General features: G+C 42.7%; 1 protein-coding gene across 4 annotated transcripts in view; it reads left to right on the forward strand.

Moving 5' to 3' along the window:
• SIPA1L3 (signal induced proliferation associated 1 like 3) overlaps window positions 1–23549 on the forward strand; it is a 635337-nt gene that overhangs the window by 545549 nt on the left and 66239 nt on the right. For all 4 annotated transcript variants that reach the window (XM_069207242.1, XM_069207245.1, XM_069207243.1 and 1 more), the window contains 2 exons: window positions 2168–2333; window positions 5301–5502. In XM_069207242.1, coding sequence (XP_069063343.1) covers window positions 2168–2333; window positions 5301–5502 — 368 coding nt within the window. The remainder of the gene's footprint in view (window positions 1–2167; window positions 2334–5300; window positions 5503–23549) is intronic.

Here is a 23549-nt window from a genome sequence, read left to right on the forward strand (position 1 = left end):
TACAAAAATCTAACCTAGCTTTCTCTTCCATTAAGATTCACCTTGCAGCAATATCTGCATACCTGCAGACTACCTATTCAACTTCCCTATATAAAATACCAGTCATTAAAGCATTCATGGAGGGCCTTAGGAGAATTATACCACCAAGAACACTACCTGTTCCTTCATGGAACCTAAATGTTGTCCTAACTAGACTTATGGGTCCACCTTTTGAACCCATGCACTCCTGCGACATACAGTTCCTAACCTGGAAGGTGGCATTTCTCATCGCCATTACTTCCCTGAGAAGAGTAAGCGAGATTCAGGCGTTTACTATACAGGAACCTTTTATACAACTACACAAAAATAAAGTCGTCCTAAGGACCAATCCTAAATTTTTGCCAAAGGTTATTTCACCGTTCCATCTAAATCAAACAGTGGAACTTCCAGTGTTCTTTCCACAGCCAGATACCGTAGCTGAAAGGGCACTACATACATTAGATGTCAAAAGAGCATTAATGTATTACATTGACAGAACAAAGAACATCAGAAAGACTAAACAACTCTTTATTGCATTTCAAAAACCTCATGCAGGAAACCCAATTTCAAAACAAGGTATAGCCAGATGGATAGTTAAATGCATCCAAATCTGCTACCTTAAAGCTAAACGACAGCTGCCCATTACACCAAGGGCACACTCAACCAGAAAGAAAGGTGCTACCATGGCCTTTCTAGGAAACATCCCAATGCAAGAAATATGTAAGGCAGCCACATGGTCTACGCCTCACACATTCACCAAGCACTACTGTGTAGACGTGTTATCCGCACAACAAGCCACAGTAGGTCAAGCTGTATTAAGGACATTATTTCAGACTACTTCCACTCCTACAGGCTGATCCACCGCTTTTGGGAAAATAACTGCTTACTAGTCTATGCAGAACATGCGTATCTACAGCGACAGATGCCATCGAACTGAAAATGTCACTTACCCAGTGTACATCTGTTCGTGGCATCAGTCGCAGTAGATTCGCATGTGCCCACCCGCCTCCCCGGGAGCCTGTAGCAGTTTGGAAGTTACCTTCAATTATTTATATATGTATCATCTCAACCTTAAATAGGTGCATACTTAGTCACTCCATTGCATGGGCACTATTACTACAATTCAACTCCTACCTCACCCTCTGCGGGGAAAAACAATCGAAGATGGAGTCGACGCCCATGCGCAATGGAGACAAAAGGAGGAGTCACTCGGTCCCGTGACTCGAAAGACTTCTTCGAAGAAAAACAACTTGTAACACTCCGGCCCAACACCAGATGGCGAGCTATTGCAGAACATGCGAATCTACTGCGACTGATGCCACGAACAGATGTACACTGGGTAAGTGACATTTTCATTACTGCACCTTGTCACATACCAGTCGTCACAGTCCTTAGCGCCTCTAGCGCCCAGTCCAACAATCATTATTGGTTCTCCCACTCCCATTGCCTCCTCCTCTGATTCCCTCATTACCATCCAGCAAAAGTGCATTGAAATGCACTTTCTCCATAGCCTCCCACCCACATATATTTCATTTGTATTATAGCACAGGTAATGGCTGGCTTTACTAGCCCACTCAGCTATTCACCTATAGTACAGTTTTGATCCTTGCAGTAGGCATATAAACCTTCTGTGCTATGTTGGCATCAAAACTGCCACTAGACAAAAGCCAGTCTAGTGGCCGACGCCCACACTGAAGACTTTAAATATTGTTGTAATCATTATTTTCCTCAGCTGTCTTTTGAAAACATTGTATAGTACTTGTGACTTGGTAGTATCAGATGGTGACACTCTCCATTCTCCTGTCAGACCTGAATTTGTAAGCTGTCATTGCACTGACCTTGATGTCAAAATGTTCCAGGTGTGAGGCTGGTTGTTGTGCAGAGAGGAATGTGGTATCAGTGTCTGAACTAATGTGTGAGTATACTACAGTTGAGATGTCTGATTGAGTAATGGAATTTGGGATATGAGTTTTCAAGAGAGTGAGGATTGCACATGGAGCTCAGTAGGAAACATCTGTTCTGTTTGTGGGGGTTTTGAATGTAGACCATACTTAAGCTTGTACTTGATCATTTATTAAACTTCTTGTATTGAATGTTTCTACTAGTAGGCAGTAGATTTTACAGTTTCATTGTCTTAATTTTGTTGTAGGCAAGTTGATACCACAACAAAGAATGTGTTTGGGCAGCCAAGGCTGAGAGCATCTCTCCGTGACCTTAGATCCCCCCGGAGGAACCACAAATCAACGATTGAAGATGATCTTAAGAAACTAATCATTATGGACAACATGTCCGCAGAGCAGGAAAGGGATATTATGGTAAGTTATGGTATAGCCCAGTACACTGCTATGCACTATGTGGAATGAGGTTCTTTATCATTGAATGTGAACTTTGAAAGAGCAGATTTCCCAGCTTGTCTTCAAAAGTGAAGCTCTGTTCAATAATGCAAATGGGTTATTTGAATTTTTAGCTATTATCTCAAGTAATTTTATGCCACTTCTTCCTCATTCTAGCAGCGAGAGTTCTACATATGTCGATCCCGATTCAGTTGTTTAGGCACATAGGTCCAATTTTTACTTTGCCTTGTATACCCATTGTTCCTTGCCCTCTACTTTAGTTCTTTTCATGAGTCCTGTGTGAACCTTGCTATTCTGCTGGAATTAATTTACTTCAGTGCTCTCATTTCTTGTAACACAGCATGAAAGTGGCTCCATGTCCTTCTCTAAATCATTCTTTCACTTTCTCCCAGTGGTTCCAGAACAAATCCTTCACCATGTTTTCCATCCCCTCCATTCACTGTTAGCCGCATGTATTTCCCACTGTTTTCAATACTCCACCTCCTCCAACCAAGACATCATTGTCCACTTGTGGATTCTTGGGGTTCTAAACATGATGGCACTATGTCATCTGTGACACCTTCATCCTGTCCTGGCTTTAATTTTCAAAGGATACACCACATTGGACTTTGGGACTTGTAGTAGTACCTTTAACATTGTAGGAAATGGCTCCAAAAGTAGAAGCATGCAAAGTGTTGGCTAAAGGCACATATTAGCTGAAGATATCACGCTTCAATGGAACTGCTAGAAAGCAGACAAATGTATTTTAATATCTTCAAATTTTTTGTGTGACTTGCTTTGGGGTTGGTGGGGAATTAATATTTTTTTATGTGGCTATGTCCTATACTTTCCTGGTGGTTTGATAATTTGTGTAGTTGCCTTATTTCTCCCCAGCAGTAGCTCCTTACATCTGATTGCTCTACAAGTCATTTAGCTAGCCCTTATTGGGTCTACTCCTACTTTCTCTGTTGCAACAACTCAGAATACTGGGTACACATTTAGATTGGATTTAAATCACAACCCATTGGTAAAATAAGTGAGGTCTGTCATTTACGTGAGTTACAATTATTTTTCAAAGTCAATTACTCGTTCAAAGTTAAGGTATCCTTTAAAAATCAAGTGTTTTAGTCACAGTTGCTCTAAACACGTGTTATAAGAATACCGTGTTTCATGCTACAGGCCAAGCTGTCTCAGGGGCCTGGAATTTTATAAAATATCTATTTGTTTAATGGATAGAATGCCTCAGTCTACTGGTCCCGTATAAAAATACACCTTTTCCATTTGATACTGTGCAGAGAGGTGAAAAATTATGCCAGCATTTTCATATTGGTGCTCTCGAAATAACTAAACGCTTATGTCAAGCTTTAGTTTCTAGAAAGGCTTAGATTGTGCCACCTTTCTGATTATCCTGAATGCTGAACATATCAGGATTCCATGTCTTTCAAATAGTCAACTATTTGAACATTCACAGGCTTTGTTTATCAGTGGCCTTTGTTAAAGGTGCTTTTGGTCCAGTGCCTCATTTACCAACTCAGGATCACCGAAACCACTCAGCCTTGCTTTCTCAACTTGGGCATATTATGTAATTCCTGGGCAGATGGCTTCATCTCACTGTGCCTGAGATCCCTTAAACCCATAATTGTGAGCATATACCAAGTCCCTAGATCCAATGACAAGTTGACATTTCACATCTAGATGGGCACTGCAAGTTCTTTCCTGTGTCAAGATTGTTATGGGCCCGATTTACAATGCTATTTATGCATGTAAAGTAGTCTGTGTGCAGAAGTTGCTTTTACATTTGTTAAAAGATTTACTCACATGCAGATTTTCATGGGAGCAAATCTACTGATAGAGGACTGCGAGAAGATGGCAATTGGTGGTTCAAGGGCTGGAATGTCCTGTGAGTTTGTGCACACCCACAAATCTCCACCTGTAAAGACACTCACCTGTTCCACTCCAACCGATGCCCGGTCTGGAAAAGGTCAGAAATATTCTGCTGACGAGGTCAGATATAAATCATTTCCCATGGTGGTAGGGATCTCTCTCTCCAAACTATATAATGTGGTAATGTAGAGTAAGGAGTCTCTCCCAAGGGGGATCTTATTCTTCCACTGGCAAAAAGAAAAAAAACTTTTAGCAAGTAACTCTTCGCATTCTTTAGAGGTATTCACATCAACAAACGTGCATGTATGTATTTGCTCATGCCAATATGGAACACACAAATTTGTGCAAGGGCAATAGTTTTGAGGCCTTCCTCTATAATATCTTGTTGAACTCCTGCAACAAGTGTGTAGGTTTTTGTGAACGTGTCCATGTTTTTTTTTGTTTTTATTGGATTCACTGGTAATATTACATACTGAGCTTATTTCTCACCATATTTCTTTAGCATATCAAAACTAATATAAAAGGCTTTTTATTAATGAATCATATATTCACTTGTGAACATCTTATACATTTGGAGGTATGTCTCACCTTTGCAGGCAATTTTATGTTTTCTGTAATGGAATTAGGCACTATAAATTGACAGCCAAAGTTTTTGTGCTTCAGGGAGTGTTAATCTGAATGGCCAGTAGACATAATAAACCTTACTACTTGTTGCCTAAGACCGTAAACAATAGGTCCTGCAATTCCAGACATCTGATACCTGAATGCACTGGTCTTCTCCGATTGATCTCCTGTGGGTTAGGCAGGTCTTAAGCATAGGCTTTAAAGTGAGATGATTTAAAGTTTAAAGGAGAATCAAAAGTCAGGCAATACAGTAATCCATTTGCCATCCCCCATAGTGGAGAGTTTAAAGTAGTATTTATTTTTCATATTTTAGTTACTACCCCTTACCTTCTAGTGGGTCAAACAAATTAAAGGTGGGTGCAGATTGCATCATTATGAATCAGATTTCTGTGAGAGAAGGAACTTATGTAGGTTTAGAAGTTAAAGTTTTTCTCTTTCCAGTTGCCACAGAAAACTCTGCAGCGGACCTTGTCCGATGAGAGCCTATGCAGTGGAAGAAGAGATGCAAGTTATGCCAATGGGGACTCCTACGACCAGTCTGTAGCAGATGATGTCCTGTTCACCAGTACATATCCATCGTGCACACTCCCTTCACGGCGGCAAAATGACCCTCAAGGAAACTGCAATATGCCAGACAAAAAATGTATGAGAATTATTGATTTTAAGAAATTTTACTTTAATATGTATTGTTATGGCTTCCTCAAAAGAATAGGCATTATTTATTTTAGTACTATGAATTGAAGCTCTGACTATTGATGTCATTCCCTTTTTTGATTAGTTTCTGCATTCATATCATGATAGTTAGAAGGGTATAAATACTCTTAATCATGCCCTCATACACTCTGTAACCTTGGGAGTTGCAGAAAGGCACACTGTGTTTAATCCTTGTAGCATTTATAACAGGAGAACAGACTCACATTGAGTAAATATTGTTTTAAAAACTTCAGGTAAGTCATTAGATGTAAGGTTGGACATATGTGATCATTAATAGTTTTATTGCTGGTATTCTGATCTTGTTAAGTGAAAATGTTTACTATAGTTAAGACTATTGTGCCTATTTAGCATGATCCTTTTACTAATTTCATAGTTGGCTCCTTGTAGTAAAGGTTAAGGCATTGTACACCCCATATTAAAAAAAGTGATACCTTATGGACGTGGCCTGATGCGGAGGAAAATGGCCATCTGAGCTCCAGCTCTGTCTCCTTGGTGCTGCATCATCATCTCTGAAATGAGCCAAGTTCACTAAGCACACTTTGACTACAAGGGAAAGTGCAGAGGAGCAAGTGGGGAATGCAGGACAAGCTCCAGAATCTCTCCCCGATTCCTCCACTGGAACAACGTGGCCGAGATACAGGCTGACTGCGGCCGCCTTTGTACCCACAATGCAAAGAGGCCCCAGTTAAGGACCTGGTGAGATCGCCCTAGCCGGGACAATCAACACATCAATCCTCCAAACGCTAGCCGATCTACAAACAATATGAAGTTAATGATTCTACTATTGTAGCAATTTCAGCAGCGATACACACAAGTAGGCTATAACCAATTAAGGTGACTGCAGCCCTGCAGTTGCACATATTGCCGCAAAAATTACATCTATGCTCACGTGTGAGCTCCGTGATGTGAGAATTGGCATGATTTCAGATCACCCCCTAGCTCTTCAAACTCCACTGCAGTAGGATGACTTGAAAATGGGCTGATTGAGGACTGCAACATGGCTGTGCCTCGTCCCACAATGCGGAGAGGCCGCAACTAAAGAACCAGCAACACTATACCGACAAACAAATACCACATGGAGCCTTTGATTGTTGGCCTCCTCACAAGTACGCAATAACCAATTAAGTTGGCCATAACTACATCTGTGCTTACATAATGGTTCTACTGCAGTAGTGCAATTTGGAAAACGTGCTGATGGGGGACTATAACATGTCGCTCACCTTTCCGCAACATGGCGAGGCTGCAACTAGAGTCTCGTGGTGATCGTACCGACCGGTGACTCATTCCACACCAAATCTCGGATTGCCTGCTTCCCTGCGAACAAAACGCAGGGAGTGTCTTTATTTTTTGTATTTCGAATTCCCTGCTCCAGCTAAGAGCCCTACAGTTCATGCTGTGGCCTTCTTATGACAGATTCCTAAGTAGCTGTATTGCAGTGCTGCACACAACTCCGCACCACCAGTCCAGCAGACTGAAATTCCACAATTAAGACTAGCGCTGCATACACTACATCTGTGCCCACACCGGCTACCATATCCATATGTGACCCTCTATAACTTAAATGTAGGGTACAGTGTATCCACATAAGCAAAGTGAAAGGACTTTGGAGGCCCCCACTTCCACTTTTGACAGGGACTCTGTTCCCAATTCGAGACAGTATGCTCCAGAGTAGGTGTTTATTTAGACACCTGTGAGAAGTGTCCCCCAACCCCAGTCAGTGTCAGAGGGAGTGTACACATATCATGTATGAAACTGAAGTCTCATCTGACTGACCACTATCTGAGCTTTTTCGTCTCCCACTTCAGCCTACCTCAAATCAGCTTGTTTCAAATGGCTTAAATGTCAAGATGGCCGAGAAACAATCAAAAACAGGTACGAAAAGGACAAAGCCAGGACCTCGGGCCCTGGTATCTCCTATTAAAAACAAAACTGAATTAAAGCAAACAATGAACACCATTCTTAAAAAGCTTTTCGATGTATTACAACTTGCCCAAAAAGCAAAAGTAAGGACATAAGGCAGCAAGATGTGGCAGGTATGAGATTCAATATCAAACCAATAACCGACAAGCTATCTGCAACAGAGCCATGCATCAGCGACCTTAAATCTCCCCACAGTAATGACCACAGTTCATTACACAAAACATCAACAGTGATGCAACGCTTTATCGCCGACCTTGAGGATAGAATTAGGAGGGGCAACATAAGATATTTTCGCTTTCCTGGTAACAGCGAAGGAAAATATGGCTCATGCATTGCCTTTCTGGAAGATTGGCTCCCTCGCAACACTAATATATCCTTCAGCATACATTTTGAACTTGAGAGAGTGCACCCTATCCCTACACAACAAAACGATTGTGCTTCTTCAGTGGGCCCACCTAAAATATTAATATGTAAACCCGGGTGTTACCCACATGTGGTATTAATCCTGGATTTCATACTTAAGAATTCATGTATTACCTGGGAAGGTCAGCGGATCACCATCTCACTGGACTGTTCCAAGACCACTGTCCAAATGAGAAAAGGCTTCCTCTCTCTCCGATCTAGGCTACAGAACATCACCTTTTATCCTTTTCAGGGCCTGCCAGGTTGCGCACACCCCTACAGAGATTCATCTCACCTGTTTCACGATAACTTAGATCTGGCTTCCTTCCTGAAACCATTCAAGAGGTGAAGATGGATACATCCTCTTTCAATGCAGAGATGTTGTAATGAATTGCCAACTTTTATGATGCATCAAACTCCTTTCTTCTTTGATAGGCACATTTACTCTTTGATGATTAGGGTGAATTGTACAGAAACACAATCTGACTTGGTCTGCAAACACTATCTGCTAATAATCTTTTGCTGTCACATGTTTGCCACAACAAGTTTGGCTGTCTTAGATACATTTAGGTTTGTAGCACAACCTCACAGCTCCTGACTGTTAGTATAATTCTTCCTTAATACTAAGACAAATGTTGAATCTATTTACCTGACAAGTATTGTTGCGCTATCAGTTGCGATTGTGGCCTGTTTTCCTTACTTGACAACATCCAAGTGGTGGAGAGGTAAATTCCCTTTTTATCCCAGAGACATTGCAATGCCTCACTAATTTCCCTTTTTGACTTGTACCCTTCCTACTGCTACTCACTTGCTCTGACCGTCAGCTGCCTATGCCACTGCACTAAGATACCTGACTTTGTCATTAATTCTTTAGGTGAGTAATGGAGTTGGTGGGCTCTAAGTATTTGTTGTACCATATTTTTTCTGTCTCTCTCATCTCTTCTTTTTTCTGATAGCAACGTCATGTTCAGGATGGTTATAAGTTGCATTATCCATATTGTCCATGTTCGCAGGCTTTTTATGCAGGACACACTTGCCATGAACAATTTCCTCACACAGCACATTGGGATCACCTTGGTTTAAACGTACCGCTCTGTCGTTTCACCATTCCATCTATGCTGAAGACTTATTCCCGTCAACTTCTTTGACTTAACATAAAAGGGTTGAACCATCTGGTTAAGAGAAGGAAATTTCTAGATTACACATACAAATTCAAATGTCAAATACTCCTACAATAATATACACTTTCTCTCGCAAGACATCTCCTTCTTTAATGCTCCTAGGATCTCGGAGGTCATAGGTTCACCTGCATACAAGAATAAGAATGGGGTACTTACTGTCCTCACCAAACAAGTGATTATTACTGTATTAGCTCCCAGATCAAAACGAGAGGCGGCTACTCAATAAACTGTTGAAATGTGAAATTTGCTGAACATATATGCACCCAATTCTATTGACATAAATTTCTGGAAGCACATTGACAAACTGATTGCCAGACTCCCCAGTGACACCCGAATTATAGTAGAGGGTGATTCTTTCATCAGTCTTTCATTTGACCTCACCATGATTGCACTTCGAACGCCAAATTCAGACCATCCTCATCCCATAAACATTTATACAACATATATTCCAGCTTCTCTCTTGTACACACCTGGTGTATTTAGCACCCAGACACAAGAGATTATACTTTTGACTCCCCCCAACACCGATCTTTTTTCCACAATTGATAATTTCTTAGTATCTAAGAATTTGGCCAGGATGATCTCTGATTCTTCCATCAAACTCTTATTGGTTTTGGATCATTGAGCCATTTTGTCTTCACTAGACTGGGCCACAACCACCCCAACTGATAATTCTGGAAGCTTAATCCTGAAATATTACAAGACAAAACCCATTTGGAGAAAATTCTCGAAGCTATTAAAAACTTCTTTCAGGACAGTCCCCCAGAAGACAGCTCTCCCCAGGTGCGCTGGAATGCCTTCAAGGCCACAGTGAGTGAGGTTATATTCTGTATCAGCTCCCGCATTAATAAATCTGCAAGCCTACGGATGAACTGAAATTAAACAGTTGGAATTCAGACGTTACTCCGCAAAAAGCACTTTTCTCTTAGACACCCTACACTGGTAAAAATACAAATTTATCAAACTACTGAGCAGCAGGGCTGGCCAATCGATGACCAAATTTAACTCAATAAAATTATGTGCTGGCAACACCGCTGTTAAAGCCTTAGCCCTTTACCTAAAACATAGGCAAAACCGTTCACAAATTACCCCTATCATGAACCAGGAGGGACAGTTTGTACTTAGACCCTCATAAAATGTCCAGTCGTTCTAGAATTTTACCAAACTCTATATGATGAAAATACCGTTATTAAGTCCACAGATAGTTTGGCATATCTTAACAAGCTTAACCTTCCTAAACTAGATGCTCAACACAAGTCTCTACTAAAGCAGACCATCACAGATTCGGAAATACAATCAGCTATTAAATCCCTTAAAGTCAGAAAAGCCCCTGGGCCAGAAGGCCTTATTGGCCACAAATTATTCATAACAGAGCTGCAACTACCCCTATTAAACCTCTTTCAGAAATATGCCAAGACCGTTTACATTGGGGGAACCACTACAGAAGCTATTATAGGTCTAATTCCCAAGAAAGGCAAAGATCACACATATCCCAAAAACTACAGACCAATATCGCTCATCAACTTAGATTGAAAATTATACGCCAAAATCTTGGCTACAGGTATTTTTTTTAATTTTATTTCAAGAGTGTTTTATTAGGATATTATTCAATAGAAACATTCAATAACATAAATGAAAAGAAACAATACTTTGTAGGGGTACCATCAAATCAAGTAGGAACAGTGGTTTATGAAATAGCATGAGATGTCGTTTATAAAAGTATTAGGATAGAGATAAATGTGTTCGTTTGAAATGGTGAGGTGAGGCTAATTAGTGTATGTATTGTGATTGAGCGTTTTTGATGTTGTGGTGAATAATTAAGGTACCTCAGTTGTAGGTGAATGAGACAGAGTAAAAGAGTGGAGGGAAGAGAAGAAGGTGGTAATGGGAGTGAAAAGTAGGGAGTACTTGGGGAAGGGGAATGGGTAGGGAGATGAGGGACTGGGAGAGTGGGGAGAGGAGGGTAGGAGATTGAGTGAATGCAGGAATGATCGAGTGATCAGATGATCGTGGTTACATAGACAAGTAAGACATAAAGTTGTCTAGTTTGCACTAGAGTTTACTATTCTTCATTGGTGTTGCCTTCAAGTATAAGTTTAGTCAGGTATAGGCAGTTCTGGTGAATTGGATCCATGTGTGAGGGTCTTTCCATTCATTGAGGATAACTTTAAGGCCAGTTGTGACTAAAATGTCCCATAGGAGACGGTCCTCTTTGTTCAATGCCTGTTTAATGTCAGTGGGGAGGATGCCCATTGTAATAGAGGCTAAAGTAGGAGTCCATTTTGTATGAAGTATTTGAGATATTGTATTACTGATGTCCCGCCAGAACTATTTGGTGGAGGTGCACTCCATTAGTATGTGTTTTAAGTCTCCTGTTTCCTTCTCACAGCTCCAACATGTGTTAGAGGATCAGAGGCCTAGTTTTCAAAGTTTGTGTGGAGTCCCGTGGGCTATATGGGCAATCCAGTATCTGCTTTGTGCAAGGGATGGGGTGATTATATTGAAAGTGATGTTACTCCAGGTAGATGGCCAGTCCGGTGAGACCTTTGAAGTGTTGTTGGAGTCTGATAGTAGAGTTTTCCATTTGTCTTGCGTTAGTTTATTCAGTGAGGTTTTTGTGGGGGATAGGAGGGAACCAGTTTGGAAGTTATGTGACCGCCTTTGGTAAATTGTTCTAATGTGTTGGGTAGGTTAAGGGGGTTTGGAGGTTTGTTTGGCTATAAGTGATTTCAATTTAAGGAAATGGTAAAAGTATAGGTCATTTAGGTCAAATTCGTCTTTAATGTGAGAGAACTGTATGAGTCCTGAAGGGGTGTCGATATCTCTCACCAGGAGAATATCTATTTCTGCCCATTTCTGTATACACATCATTCTCCCTTCTATTTTTAAGTTTTCATTGTGCCAAAGTGAGGCTAAACATGAGTGTTTCATTTTGTTGGGTAGGCTGTTGTCAATTTGTTAGAGTACCTGTGCTGTGCTGGATAAAATGTTTATAGAGTGGTGTGCTTTAATTTTTTTGATGGTTAGAAATGAAGTGAGGGATAAGGGTTTAGCGAGGGCGATTTCAGTAGAAAGCCATGGCAGTGAGGTGTTGGTGGTGGTTAGGAGCCAGTGGCTCCCCTTTTTCGCTAGGAAGACTTGTTGGTATCTCTGGTAATAGGGTACGTTTAGAACGGCAACTTTTTTTTAAGGAAGTCTCAGTTTCTTTAGGGCAATTCTGGGTTTTTTAGACTTCCAGAGGAATTCAGTAAGTAACTTGTCTGTTTTAGTTACAAAAGATGTCTGAGAGGTATATGGGGGACATGCTAATTAAAGAGTTAATGAGGGGGTAATCATCATCTTGATAGATTCTATTCTACCCCACTAAGAAATGAACCTATTTGACCATTTGTCTAACCTATCTTTGATGTTATCTAGCGTCTTTTTCTTGTTGAGATCCATGGATTCTTTAAAGTTATGGGTGAACCATATACCCATATATTTTATCTTATCTGAGGTCAATTTGAGTCTTTTGGGGGCTGATGCATAAGCTGTTGCAGTACACATTGAGAGGAAGAACCTTTGTCTTTTCCTTGTGGAGGCAGTAGCCTGACAACTTAGAGTAGTCGATGGTGGTGGATATGATGTGCAGCAAGCCTGAGTCTGCCTGGGTGGTAAAAAGGAAAATGCCATCTGTTTAGGCAGCTAGTTTTTGTGGGCCTGATGAGAAAAGGATACTGGGGATAAATGGATTTTCTCTGATCGATGTAAGTTGGGGTTCTAGCGTTAGTAGAAGTAATAGGGGGAGAGGGATGGCATCCTTGTCTGATTCATTGTTGGAGGTAAAAGGGATTAGACAATTTTCCATTGATGTTTATTCTAGATTTCCGTCCTTTGTATAGAGCAAGGATATGGGTCGGTAGTGCTTGGGATTGGATGGGGTTTTCCCTTCTTTGAGTATAACAATTGTGGTTGCCTCCACGGTGGAGGACTCAACAGAGCCAGTGGAGAAGAAGTGGGTGAATAAGTCTTGTAAGGGAGCGATTAGGGAGGTACCCCAAGTTTGATAGAATGACGCTGGGAAGCTGTCTGGGCCGGAGCCTTTCAGGCTTTAATTGTTTTGATCATGGTTATGATTTCTTTGCGAGAAATCGGTTGTTCTAGTTATTCTTTTGTTGAGTTGTCTATCTTAGTTACACTAATTTTGTTGAGGTAGTTTAAGCATATGTCTTATTACTTTTGGAGTAGATGGTATGGTAATATTTTTCAAAGGTATTTAGGATGTCGTTCTCGTTTTGTCCATGTGGCGCCATGTTCATTGCAGGGATGTGGAATTCCTATCGTAGGCCCAACCCTCTGCAGCACAAACCCTTTAGCTGCCTGTTTACAGAGAGTGGAACTCTCTGCAGTTGAGGTAATGTGTTTCCAAAAGGTAATGCTGTTCGAACTTGTATTTATGGTTCATTATTTGAAAACCTTCATTATTAGGGTGAGTGCTGTAAATAAATGTTTTAAGGTCACACTTCACTACTGACGTTGGTTCCAGTACAAAAAAAAAAAAGTGTATATACACATGTTTGAAAAGTTTAGGCTATGAGGCTAAGTATAATGCTCCCAGAATGCTCTCTGATTAGATGCAAATGAAGTGTCATTTAGTAAAATGTTTTGATGCATGCTAGTATTTCCCAAAAATATTTCTAATGGAAAATCAGTGTAACCATTTTCAACACGATTATGGGAAGCATGAAAATAAACAAACACTGACAAAGCCAACTGATCTGACATCTTTTTATAAGTCCTTTAGTTTCATCAATGCGTGTCTTGTTTTGACATGGCTTTTGTAACACTTTATTGTTGTGGGAGCTACCAGGCCTTCAACATTGTAACAAACACTGGCAAAAAAAAAAAAAAACGTTTTTGAACTCTAAAAGCACACGTTGCCACCAGTGGCATAACAAAGGCCCCGCAGCCGCCCTCCAGGGGGCCCCTTCAGCACAGCACCTTCCCTGAGTGAGTCTGGAGAGGGGGCTCCTCCATGTTCTTTGCAAAGGGGCACCCTCCAGTTTCGTCACTGATTGCCACTGTAGTTCCTGACACTGAACAAAACTACTTTGTGTGCCAATATGCTCCTTGTGGAAGAGCAGAATGTGATCACTCACAGTAAAGCCATCCGAAAGAGAGAGAAATAGAAGTTTAATAAAAACAAAATGTCTTTGTTAACACCAGACCTAATTAGGGACCAAGACTGTTTGCGACGTGCAAAAAACACATTGCGATGCACAAACCCAGTTTTGCGTTTCGGTAACCTGGTTACCGAATCGCAAAACGGGTTTGCGACTCGCAATTAGGAAGGGGTGTTCCCTTCCTAATTGCGACTCGCAGTGCAATGTAGGATTGTTTTGCGAATGCGGGAGCAAACCAATCGCAGTTTGCACCCATTTCAAATGGGTGCTAACACTTTCACAATTGTCACTGTGAATGTCACTGTAAACATTTTTTCAGAGCAGGCAGTTGTCCTCCGGACCACTGCCTGCTCTGAAAAAGTGAAACAAAAACGTTTCATTTTTCGTTTTTGTAATGCAGCCCGTTTTCCTTAAAGGAAAACGAGATGCATTACAAAAAAAAAAAATGCTTTATGGAAAAGCAGTCACAGACATGGTGGTCTGCTGTCTCCAGCAGGCCACCAGCCCTGTGAGGGCCGCCATTCGCAAGGGGGTCGCAAATTGCGACCCACCTCATGATTATTCATGAGGTGGGCATTTGCGAAGCCCTTGCGAATCACAGATGGTGTCAGGGACACCATCCTACATTCGGATTTGCGACTCGCAATTTGCAGGTCGCAAATCTGAACCTACCTACATGTGGCCCCAAATTCTTAAAGAAAGTCACAAAAGTGCACCCATGGTATATGTCGTACCCCTATAAAATATTTGTGAACTGTATTTTAGCATGGGTAAATACGCATGTGTAGATTTGCTCATGTGAAAATCTATTGAGCATTTGCAAGTTCATTTTCCCTCCAGCCACTTTCTTCCCAACCCTGGAAGAAGTTCTAATTCTGCCATTGTCAGGAGTAAATGTCCAACCTTTCTTATTATGGGAAAATATTAGAGAGAAGCTGGTGAAAATCTTTAAAACATGCGGGTTAGTAGGTTTGCAGACTCAAAGGCATTCCAGCCCTGGAACTATTGCTTACTGCTTCCTCCAGCCCCAGTATGCAGATCTGCAGAAAGGTGGCAAAATAAGGAAATTGCTACAGTAGGGATTGAAACTGCAAGTATTCAAGCCCTACTATGGTAGTAGCCCTGGCATAATCAGAGAGGCTATTATCAGAGCTCTTACATAATGAGATTGCTGCCATAATTTGGCGCCACACTACATGGCACCAAAGGGACAAGTAGATCTTTTTACAGGACAAGTAGATTTGAGAAGCAACCTGTCCCCTGGACAAGTAGATATTTTAATAAATTCCACACCCCTGTCATTGGTTTTAGGGGTTATTCTTGTCTTCTGACAGATCTGTTTTAAATAAGATGCATGTATTTTGCTTGTGTTATTACATCCACACAAGTTGATACATTTTTTTTTTTGGACTATTAGGTGGGCTTTGTTACTCAGTATCTTGTTGCATTCATACTTGAGTTTAATTAGTTTGTTTAATTGAGTTTTGTCTTTTGTGTGTTTGAGATCTTCCTTTAATGCTTTTATTTTTTAGTTCTGGTTAGTCTAAGGTTTTGTTGTCTAGTTTGTTTTTCTTTGACAAAAGATTAAATATGTACCCGCAGAAAATGCATTTCAGGGCGCCCCAGATGCTTTGTGCATTTGGACCAGAAGACCCATTGAGTTCTATCTACTGATAAATCTCTTTTTTTATTGTTTCCTTGAAGAGGTTGTTCATTCTCCATGTTTTTGTTCCTGATGTATTGCTAGGGATATTGTAGAGTAATGAAATAACAAAGTCTGAGGCTAGGATTGGTTCAATGTTTGGGGAAGAGGCGGCTGGGGACATATGTTTTGTCAATTAAGATATACTCAATGCAAAAGGATGTATTGTGCAGATGGGAAAGAATGAGTAATATTTCTCTGTGGGATTAAATAGTCTCTATATGTCTAAGTTTAAGAGAACGGCACATGTTTAGCATTTGTTTATGGGATTTGTTGGTTTCAAATTGCTATGCAGAATTCCTGTCAAGAGTGGCATCCCAGTGTAAATTGAATTCTCCTCCTAGAATCATTCTGCAATTGGGAGGTAAAGTTGAGAGTTTTTTATTGAGATTATTCGAAAAGATAGGGTTGTTTTTATTGGGGGCATGGAAGTTCATGACTATAATTTGTGTTGTCCCTGTGTAATTTAGTAAGTAGCCATCCACCTTCGGTTTCTGCTTCTGAGGTCAGCAATAGGGAGGCCAGAGGCTTTCGAGATAAGGATGATAAGCCCATTGTTTTTGTTTTTGGCTGGGCGCATGATGTCACTAACCCATGCTTATTTTTGGGAAGATTGCCTCTTTCACAGGCACCTTGGTTTCTTGAAGGAGAATGAGGTCCCCCTTAAGTTTGTATGTATAGTCTAAGATGTTCTGTCATTTAGTTGGGTGATTCAGATCCTTGACATTACAGGAGAGTATTTTCAAGGTCTACATTTTTGTACGAGATGAGTCTTCTTGTCAATGTAACCTGCTAAATTCCAGTTATTGTGTGCCAGTGAGGTGATGAGGGGGTGGGAGCGGGGGAGGGGGAGTTTGAAGGGACGGCATGGGTCAGGGGAAACTAAATGGGTGAGAGAGGAAGTGGAGGGGTTAGGGAGGAGGGAAAGTGGATAGTAAAGTAGCACAGCGCAGGACAGCAGGAAAGATTTGAAAGCTAAAAATAAAATGGAGAAGCAAATGATAGTATAGTGACTGATTAAATATTTGTGATGAGAATTTTGATACCATGAATAGGTATCCACAAAATGTAACTGAGGAGAGGCGATGGAGACAAGTGGTCAGGCCTAGGTCCAGAGTAGAAACCGGTATTGAAGCAATTTTGCATCTGTGATTGGCTCCTATCAAGCTGGCTTTCTGAAAGGAGGCTCTCCAGTGACAATATTAGGTTATCAGGCCACAAATTGCAAATTGCCAAAATGAAACAATTTCGAGCAGTACCTCTGCACACCGTTAGGTGGCGTCGATTGGCTCTGTGCCCGTTGTCGGCGTAGTCTGCGCCAGATATGACGTTGCAGGTCGTATATAGGCATCACTCCAGCACACTGACGTCAGTTCTTTTCTTTCCGTGCTGATCTGAAGAAAGAGCTCACTATTTTGACTGGTCTCTTGTGACTTTGTCTCTAAGTTTTTGAGTTTTCAAACTCCTGGTGAATCAAGAGATGTCTTAGTGGAAGATAGAGTTCAAACCCTGCAGCTTCTATCATCAGGCGTTGTCAGTGATGGATCCGCACCTCATGCCTTCGGTGTCTGGAGCCCAACTACGATCCAAAGTCAGTGCTCTGAGCGTTGGGCCATGAATTTGACGGCTTAGAGGGAGCGGTCCCTAAAGCTGATGGCAGCCAGGCACTGGACCCCGCGTAAGTCCCGGTCTCTGTCGAGAGGAAGGTCTCTGACTCTATTGCAGAATGCCCCCTCTTCATCTCCCCTCTCCTAGTCCCTGGGACGATTGGGTAAGTCGGGCCACAAGAAGTAAAAAAAAAAAAGCAAAACTTTCTTCAACTTCACCTTATCCATCAGCCAATGAGATGAGGGAGCATCATCGATTTAGGGTGCCTTCGATGGAGCCTGGGACTCAGGCTTGGGACTCGAGGGCTTCAAGGATTCTTGTGCTACGGCCAGATCCCTGGGCCTCGCAGCAGCCCCTCAGTCTGTTTTTTGTCCATTTGATCTCTATGGAAGGGGTGCCCTACCATGTCCGTTCCCATCCAGCTACCGTGCAGTGTATACTGCCCAGCCTCTGCGTGGTTGGGAACGTGGTATCCACTGTTATGGATCAGGGAGCGAGAGGTCCACCCAGCTCCTCCCCATCCCCCAGCAGCTGCCTCCAAACCTTCCTAGCCTGGGTCTCCCCCACCAAGGACCAGTCAGAGGCAGGATTTGCCTTCACCTGCTCTGCTGGCAATCCATCACTTCAAACAGGAGGGTTTTTCAGATAGTCTGAAGGGGCTACTCTCTCCCCTTTGAGACTACCCCTCCATCCATGCCAACAACCTATGATCACTTGGCACTTCTCCAAGAGGATGTTATGGCTCTCTTGGCCAAGGGAGCCATAGAGAGGGTCTCTGTCTCAGATGTAGGTTGTGGTTGTTACTCCTTCTATTTTCTGGTAACCCGAAAAGGACAAGGTCCTCTGCAGGACAAGGTCCTCTGCCCTATCATAAACTTTTGGTCCCTCAGTTTCTTCCTCAAGAAGGAGAATTTGCTAAAATGCTCACTCTGCCTCAGGTTCCGTCTGTCCTGGACCCAGGAGACTAGATGTAGTGTTGGACTCACAGGATGCTTAGTTTCACCTACCCATCTTGCCTGTCCACAGACGTTATTTAAGGTTCACGTCGGTCTCAAGCAGTTTCAGTTTATTGTGCTCCCCTTTGGCCAAACCAGCACCCCTCGAATGTTCACCAAGGTGATGGTGATGGTTGCAGCTCATGTGCGCAAATCAGGGGTTTCAGTTTTCCCCTAGCTCAATGACTGGCTATTGAAGGGGGGCTCACCCCAGGCTGTCATCTCGCACCTCCAGACTACGGTGAGCCTCCTGCATTCAGTGGGTTTAATATAAACTTGCCAAAGTCGCACCTGATTCCCTCTCAGATGCTCCCTTTCATCAGAGGTGTTCTGGACAAAGTGCGGTTTTGGACATATCCTCCAGAGCAGTGAGTCCAGGATACTCAGTCTACGATACCGATGTTTCAGCCTCTATCCTGGATTTTGGTGAGAATGACTCTGAGGCTGCTCGGCCTTATGGCATCCTGCTGGTGACACATGCCAGATGGTATCTGTGAACTCTATCGTGGGACCTGAAGTTCCAGTGGCGTAGCATCTGGGGAATCTCTCCGACATTGTCCAGATCTCAGAGGGAACTGCATGAGATCTGCAATGGTGGCTAACAAACCACAATTGTACCTTAAGAAGGGCCCTCTCCATTCCCCAACCAGATCTAACAGTAGTGACAGATGCGTCACTCTTTGGAAGGGGCTGCCATCTGGGAGAGGCAAAGATCAGAGACATCTGGCCTCTGGCGGAGTCCCAACTCCACATCAACCTGTTGGTGCTCCATCTGATCAGACTAGTATCAAAAGCATTTCTTCCTTCTCTCGCGGGAATCGTAGTGCAGGTGTTCACAGACAACACAACTCTGCTATGTGGTACTGCAGCAAGCAGGGCGGGGTGGGGTGTGGACATTGTTTGGAGGCTCTGCGCCTCTGGACATGGCTGGAACAGCAGGGCGTTTCCCTGGTGGTTCAACATCTGGAGGGCTTTCTGAACATCAGAGCGGGTGAATGCTCGGTCGATCACAAATGGTGTCTCCATCTGGAAGTGGTGCAAGGTCTCTTTCAGCAGTGGGAAGGGTCTTGGTTAGATCTGTTTGCCTCTGCAGAGAACACGTGGTCAGCAGTATTGCGCTTTGTAGTTTCCAAGGCACCAACCCCTCTGCGACACTTAGTTTTGAGTGGAACTCGGGCCTCTTGTAAGCATTCCGCTCATACCACTTCTGCCCAGAGTTCTCAAGAAGATCGAGAACAACTGGGCCGAAGTCATACTTGTGGGTCCCGACTAGGCATGGAGAGTCTGGTATCTCGAGCTCGTGAACATGGCCATCGATCCTCCCAAACTGCCCCTTTGGGAGGATCTTCTATTGCAGCAGGGGAGAGTACTCCACCCAAACCTGTCTAGTTTCTGCCATCTTGCGTGGGGATTGAGCGGCAACAGTTGACAGCTTTTGAACCTCTGGTCGAAGTTTGTATCGTAATCTTGGCAGTCAGGCATCCCTCCGCTAAAACGGTATACACCTCGCGTTGGAAGAAATTTGTGGCATGGTGCACAGACAAGTCTTTTTGACCCACTTTCTGTCCCTCTCTTGTTTTACTTTCTTTGGCCCAGCGGGGCTCTGCTGTGGGCACTCTCGAAGGTTATTTGTCTGTAATTTCTGCTTTTCTGAAGTTCCTTGAAGGCCTTACCTCATATGTTCCCCATCTCCTTCATTATGCTCCAATGGGATTTGAATTTAATTTAGAAATTTCTGATGTGCGCCCCTTTCGAGCTTCTCCTCAAGTGTCCTCTCAGGCTTCTCACTTTGAAAACAGCCTTCCTTGTGGCCATTATATCTGCCCCCAGGGTGAGTGAGCTGCAGGTATTGTCATCAAAGCCGCCCTACTTGCTATCAATGGTGACAAAGTGGTGCTTCACACTAGTGCCTCCTTTCTGCTGAAAATGGTTACATCATTCAGTCCGTCATCTTGCCTCCTTTTTATGCACCCCCACATCCTTCTGAGGAAGAAAAGAGACTCCACCGCCTGGACCCAAAAGAAGCATTGCTGTTCTACCTTAATCGAACCAAAGAGTTTCGGGTGGATGAACGACTCTACGTTGGTTATGTGGGTGCGAAGAAAGGTCGAACAGTGCAGAAGAGGACCATCTTCAGATGGGTTGTACTCTGCATTAAAATGTGCTAACCACTGGCTAAAAAGCAACCCCCTGAGGGCTTGCATGCTCATTTCACCAGACCTAAAGCTGCGACCACTGTGTTAGCATGAGGAGGTCCATTCCTTGACATCTGTCAGGCAGCAGTGTGGGCATCTTTGCACACGTTTACGAAACGTTACTGCCTGGACATTCATGTCCACAGGGACGGGCACTTTGCCTGTGCTGCCCTACAGGACTTTCTAGTATGATCTTAGCCCACAGACCCACCTCCATGAATGTTATTGCTTGGGTATCTATTCTAAGGTAAGGAGTCTGCAACTAGATGTCTCTATCAAATGGACAATTTATGTATCTTCGGTAACGCCTTATCTGAAAGAGGCAATATTTAGTTGCAGAATCCTTACCGATAACTCCCTAATCATCTCTGCTGTGCGTACTGATTTCTAGGGACAGGGACTACCTTTCATGGCCCTAGATATGACTCACCAGTGGTCAGTGTTCTTCATGGCTCTGCACTTCTTGTGTGGAAACCCTTGAAAAGAAATTGATGTCAGCGCACCAGTGTGGCACCTATATAGGACCTGTGATGTCATATCCGGCACGGTTAACACCGACTACGTATGTGAGGCCGATTGACCCCCTTAATTCCGTTCAGGGGTACTGCTTGAGTACAATCTCTGATTCCAGACTCACGCTTGGGGAAATTCTAAGGTAAGGAACCTGCAACTAGATATTGTCACAACCAGCTAAGGCGTTACCAAAGGTAAGTTACTTGTTCATAAGTCCTTTCCTGCCCTCATACCTCTAAATTGTGGTTCATACTTACCATCTTCACAAATAATGTAAAACACTGCACCTACCTGTTCCTCCTGAATGAATAAAGTGCATGGATGCAAGGCCTATGTGGGGCTGCGATATCTCCCATTCTCTATATTCTTCGCTATCTCCTCCTGATTAAAAGATCAAGCTCTAAATACTTGTTAGCAGGTAAAATCCATGCCTGTCCCTAGACAGGATGCCCTCTACCTGCAGACACAGACATTTATCATTCAGGTAGAAGTCTCTTACTCCACTGCATGACCTTGGGCAACATACGAAGGCTAATGATATCTAGGCTTTCTACACTCTCAAGAAAGATCCCCCATCAATGACAGGTCCTCACACCCCTTTTCAGAATTCTCTTTTCCCTGAACCTGATAGAAGTTCAACAATTTTTCCTGGGTCCCACAATGGAAATCCTATTGATTTGGGCTTCCAACCAAATAACTCTGTTGATAATGTAATATTGAATCTGTTTTATCAAAATTCCACATATCAGGGGTGTTATTAGATGGCCTGCCAGTATCACGCTTCAGTGAGGTCTTTGTGCACGATACAGTTGCCTGCCAGCTCATTCTTGTCCCCAACTATGGAATAATCAGTGGGAGTACAATCAATCAGTCAGGATTTATAGAGTGCGGCTAATCACCTGCGAGGGTATCCAGGTGCAGCCCAGTTTGGATTAAGGTAAACCTAGGCAAAGGCAGTCTGGGGCCTAGTTTGGAAGCCTACTTATATTGCTGACACAACCCATGCCAAGAGGTCAGGGTCAGTTCACGTACATATACCAGACTTTTTTTTTTTTTTTTTTTTAAATCTGTTTACTGAACAAGGTGCAAAAACCCGTAACGCATTACAATTATTACAAAAGAATATGCAGCATCTTTGCTTGTATATATTCACCAGTATGTTTGAGCTCTAGGCTGCGTAATCAACAATAACTTTACTAAAATGCATCAAAAAGGAAAGAAAAAAAAACAGAGAAATAAAGAAAAGAGAAAACTGTGAGATATATAACTATTGTCACTCTGATTGTAGTTTTAATGTATGCATACGTAGTGGCATTATAGATAATGAGGGTAGCGTAAAACCGCATGGGGGGAGGAGATGTACGTCTGGTGTAGGTCCGAGCGTTAACAGCAGGAGCAAGGTTTAAGTGGGTCCGGCTTGTTTGTATGAGCTTAGAGCAGTGCTCAGTGAGCACATTGAAGGCCATGCTATTTATTGCTTGGTTTATATAATAATTAATTGTGAGAGTCTCAACGCTTTTGGCGTGGAAGTGGAAGTGGGTCATGGGGGGGAACAAGTCGTCTCTGGTTTCTATTTTTACTACATAGTTGTCCCATATTTCAACTCCCTCCTGTGGCTGGCCCCTTTGTTGTAGAAGTCTTAATGTATATGCTTCTGCTTGTGTGCGACTGTATAAGTCGCGGAGCGGAGTAGGGGGGGTTTGAGGGGCCTTCCAATGTATGGCGATCAAACTCTTGTATACCACAAATGCTAGATCTATAAATCTGTGTAAATGTTTGTCACTTTTGGGGCGTTGGCGTATTCCCAATAAGCACGATTCCGGGGAAGGAGTGAGTGTTTGGTCAGCGATTTCTGATGTAGTTTCTGTGATTCTCTGCCAGCTTGCATGTATTGAGTGACATTCCCAGACCATGTGAAAAAAGTTAGCTGAGTGTGTGGCGCATCTAGGGCATTCTGATTTAGCGCTAGGGTAGATTCTGTTTATGCGGGCTGGGGATAAGTAGGTTTGATGAATATAATTAAATTGAGTGTATCTTAGTCTGGTGTTGCAAGATACCGTTTTGATTATGGCAAGGGCAGCTTCCCAAGTTTTTTGGGAGATTGGTGCAGCGAGGGCAGTATCCCAGCGGGATTTAGCGGGGGACAAGTCTGTGCGGGCGTTTGCTGATAGTGCTTTATATATGATTGAGATAGTGCCTTTGGCGGTACCTGTGGTTAGGAGTGTTGTAAGTAAGTGGGATTCGTGGGGTTCGATATGATTGCTATCCCAGAGATTACGTAAAAGTTTTATGATGGCG

The sequence above is a fragment of the Pleurodeles waltl genome, chromosome 9 (genome assembly GCF_031143425.1).
Source record: "Pleurodeles waltl isolate 20211129_DDA chromosome 9, aPleWal1.hap1.20221129, whole genome shotgun sequence".
NCBI lineage: Eukaryota > Metazoa > Chordata > Amphibia > Caudata > Salamandridae > Pleurodeles > Pleurodeles waltl.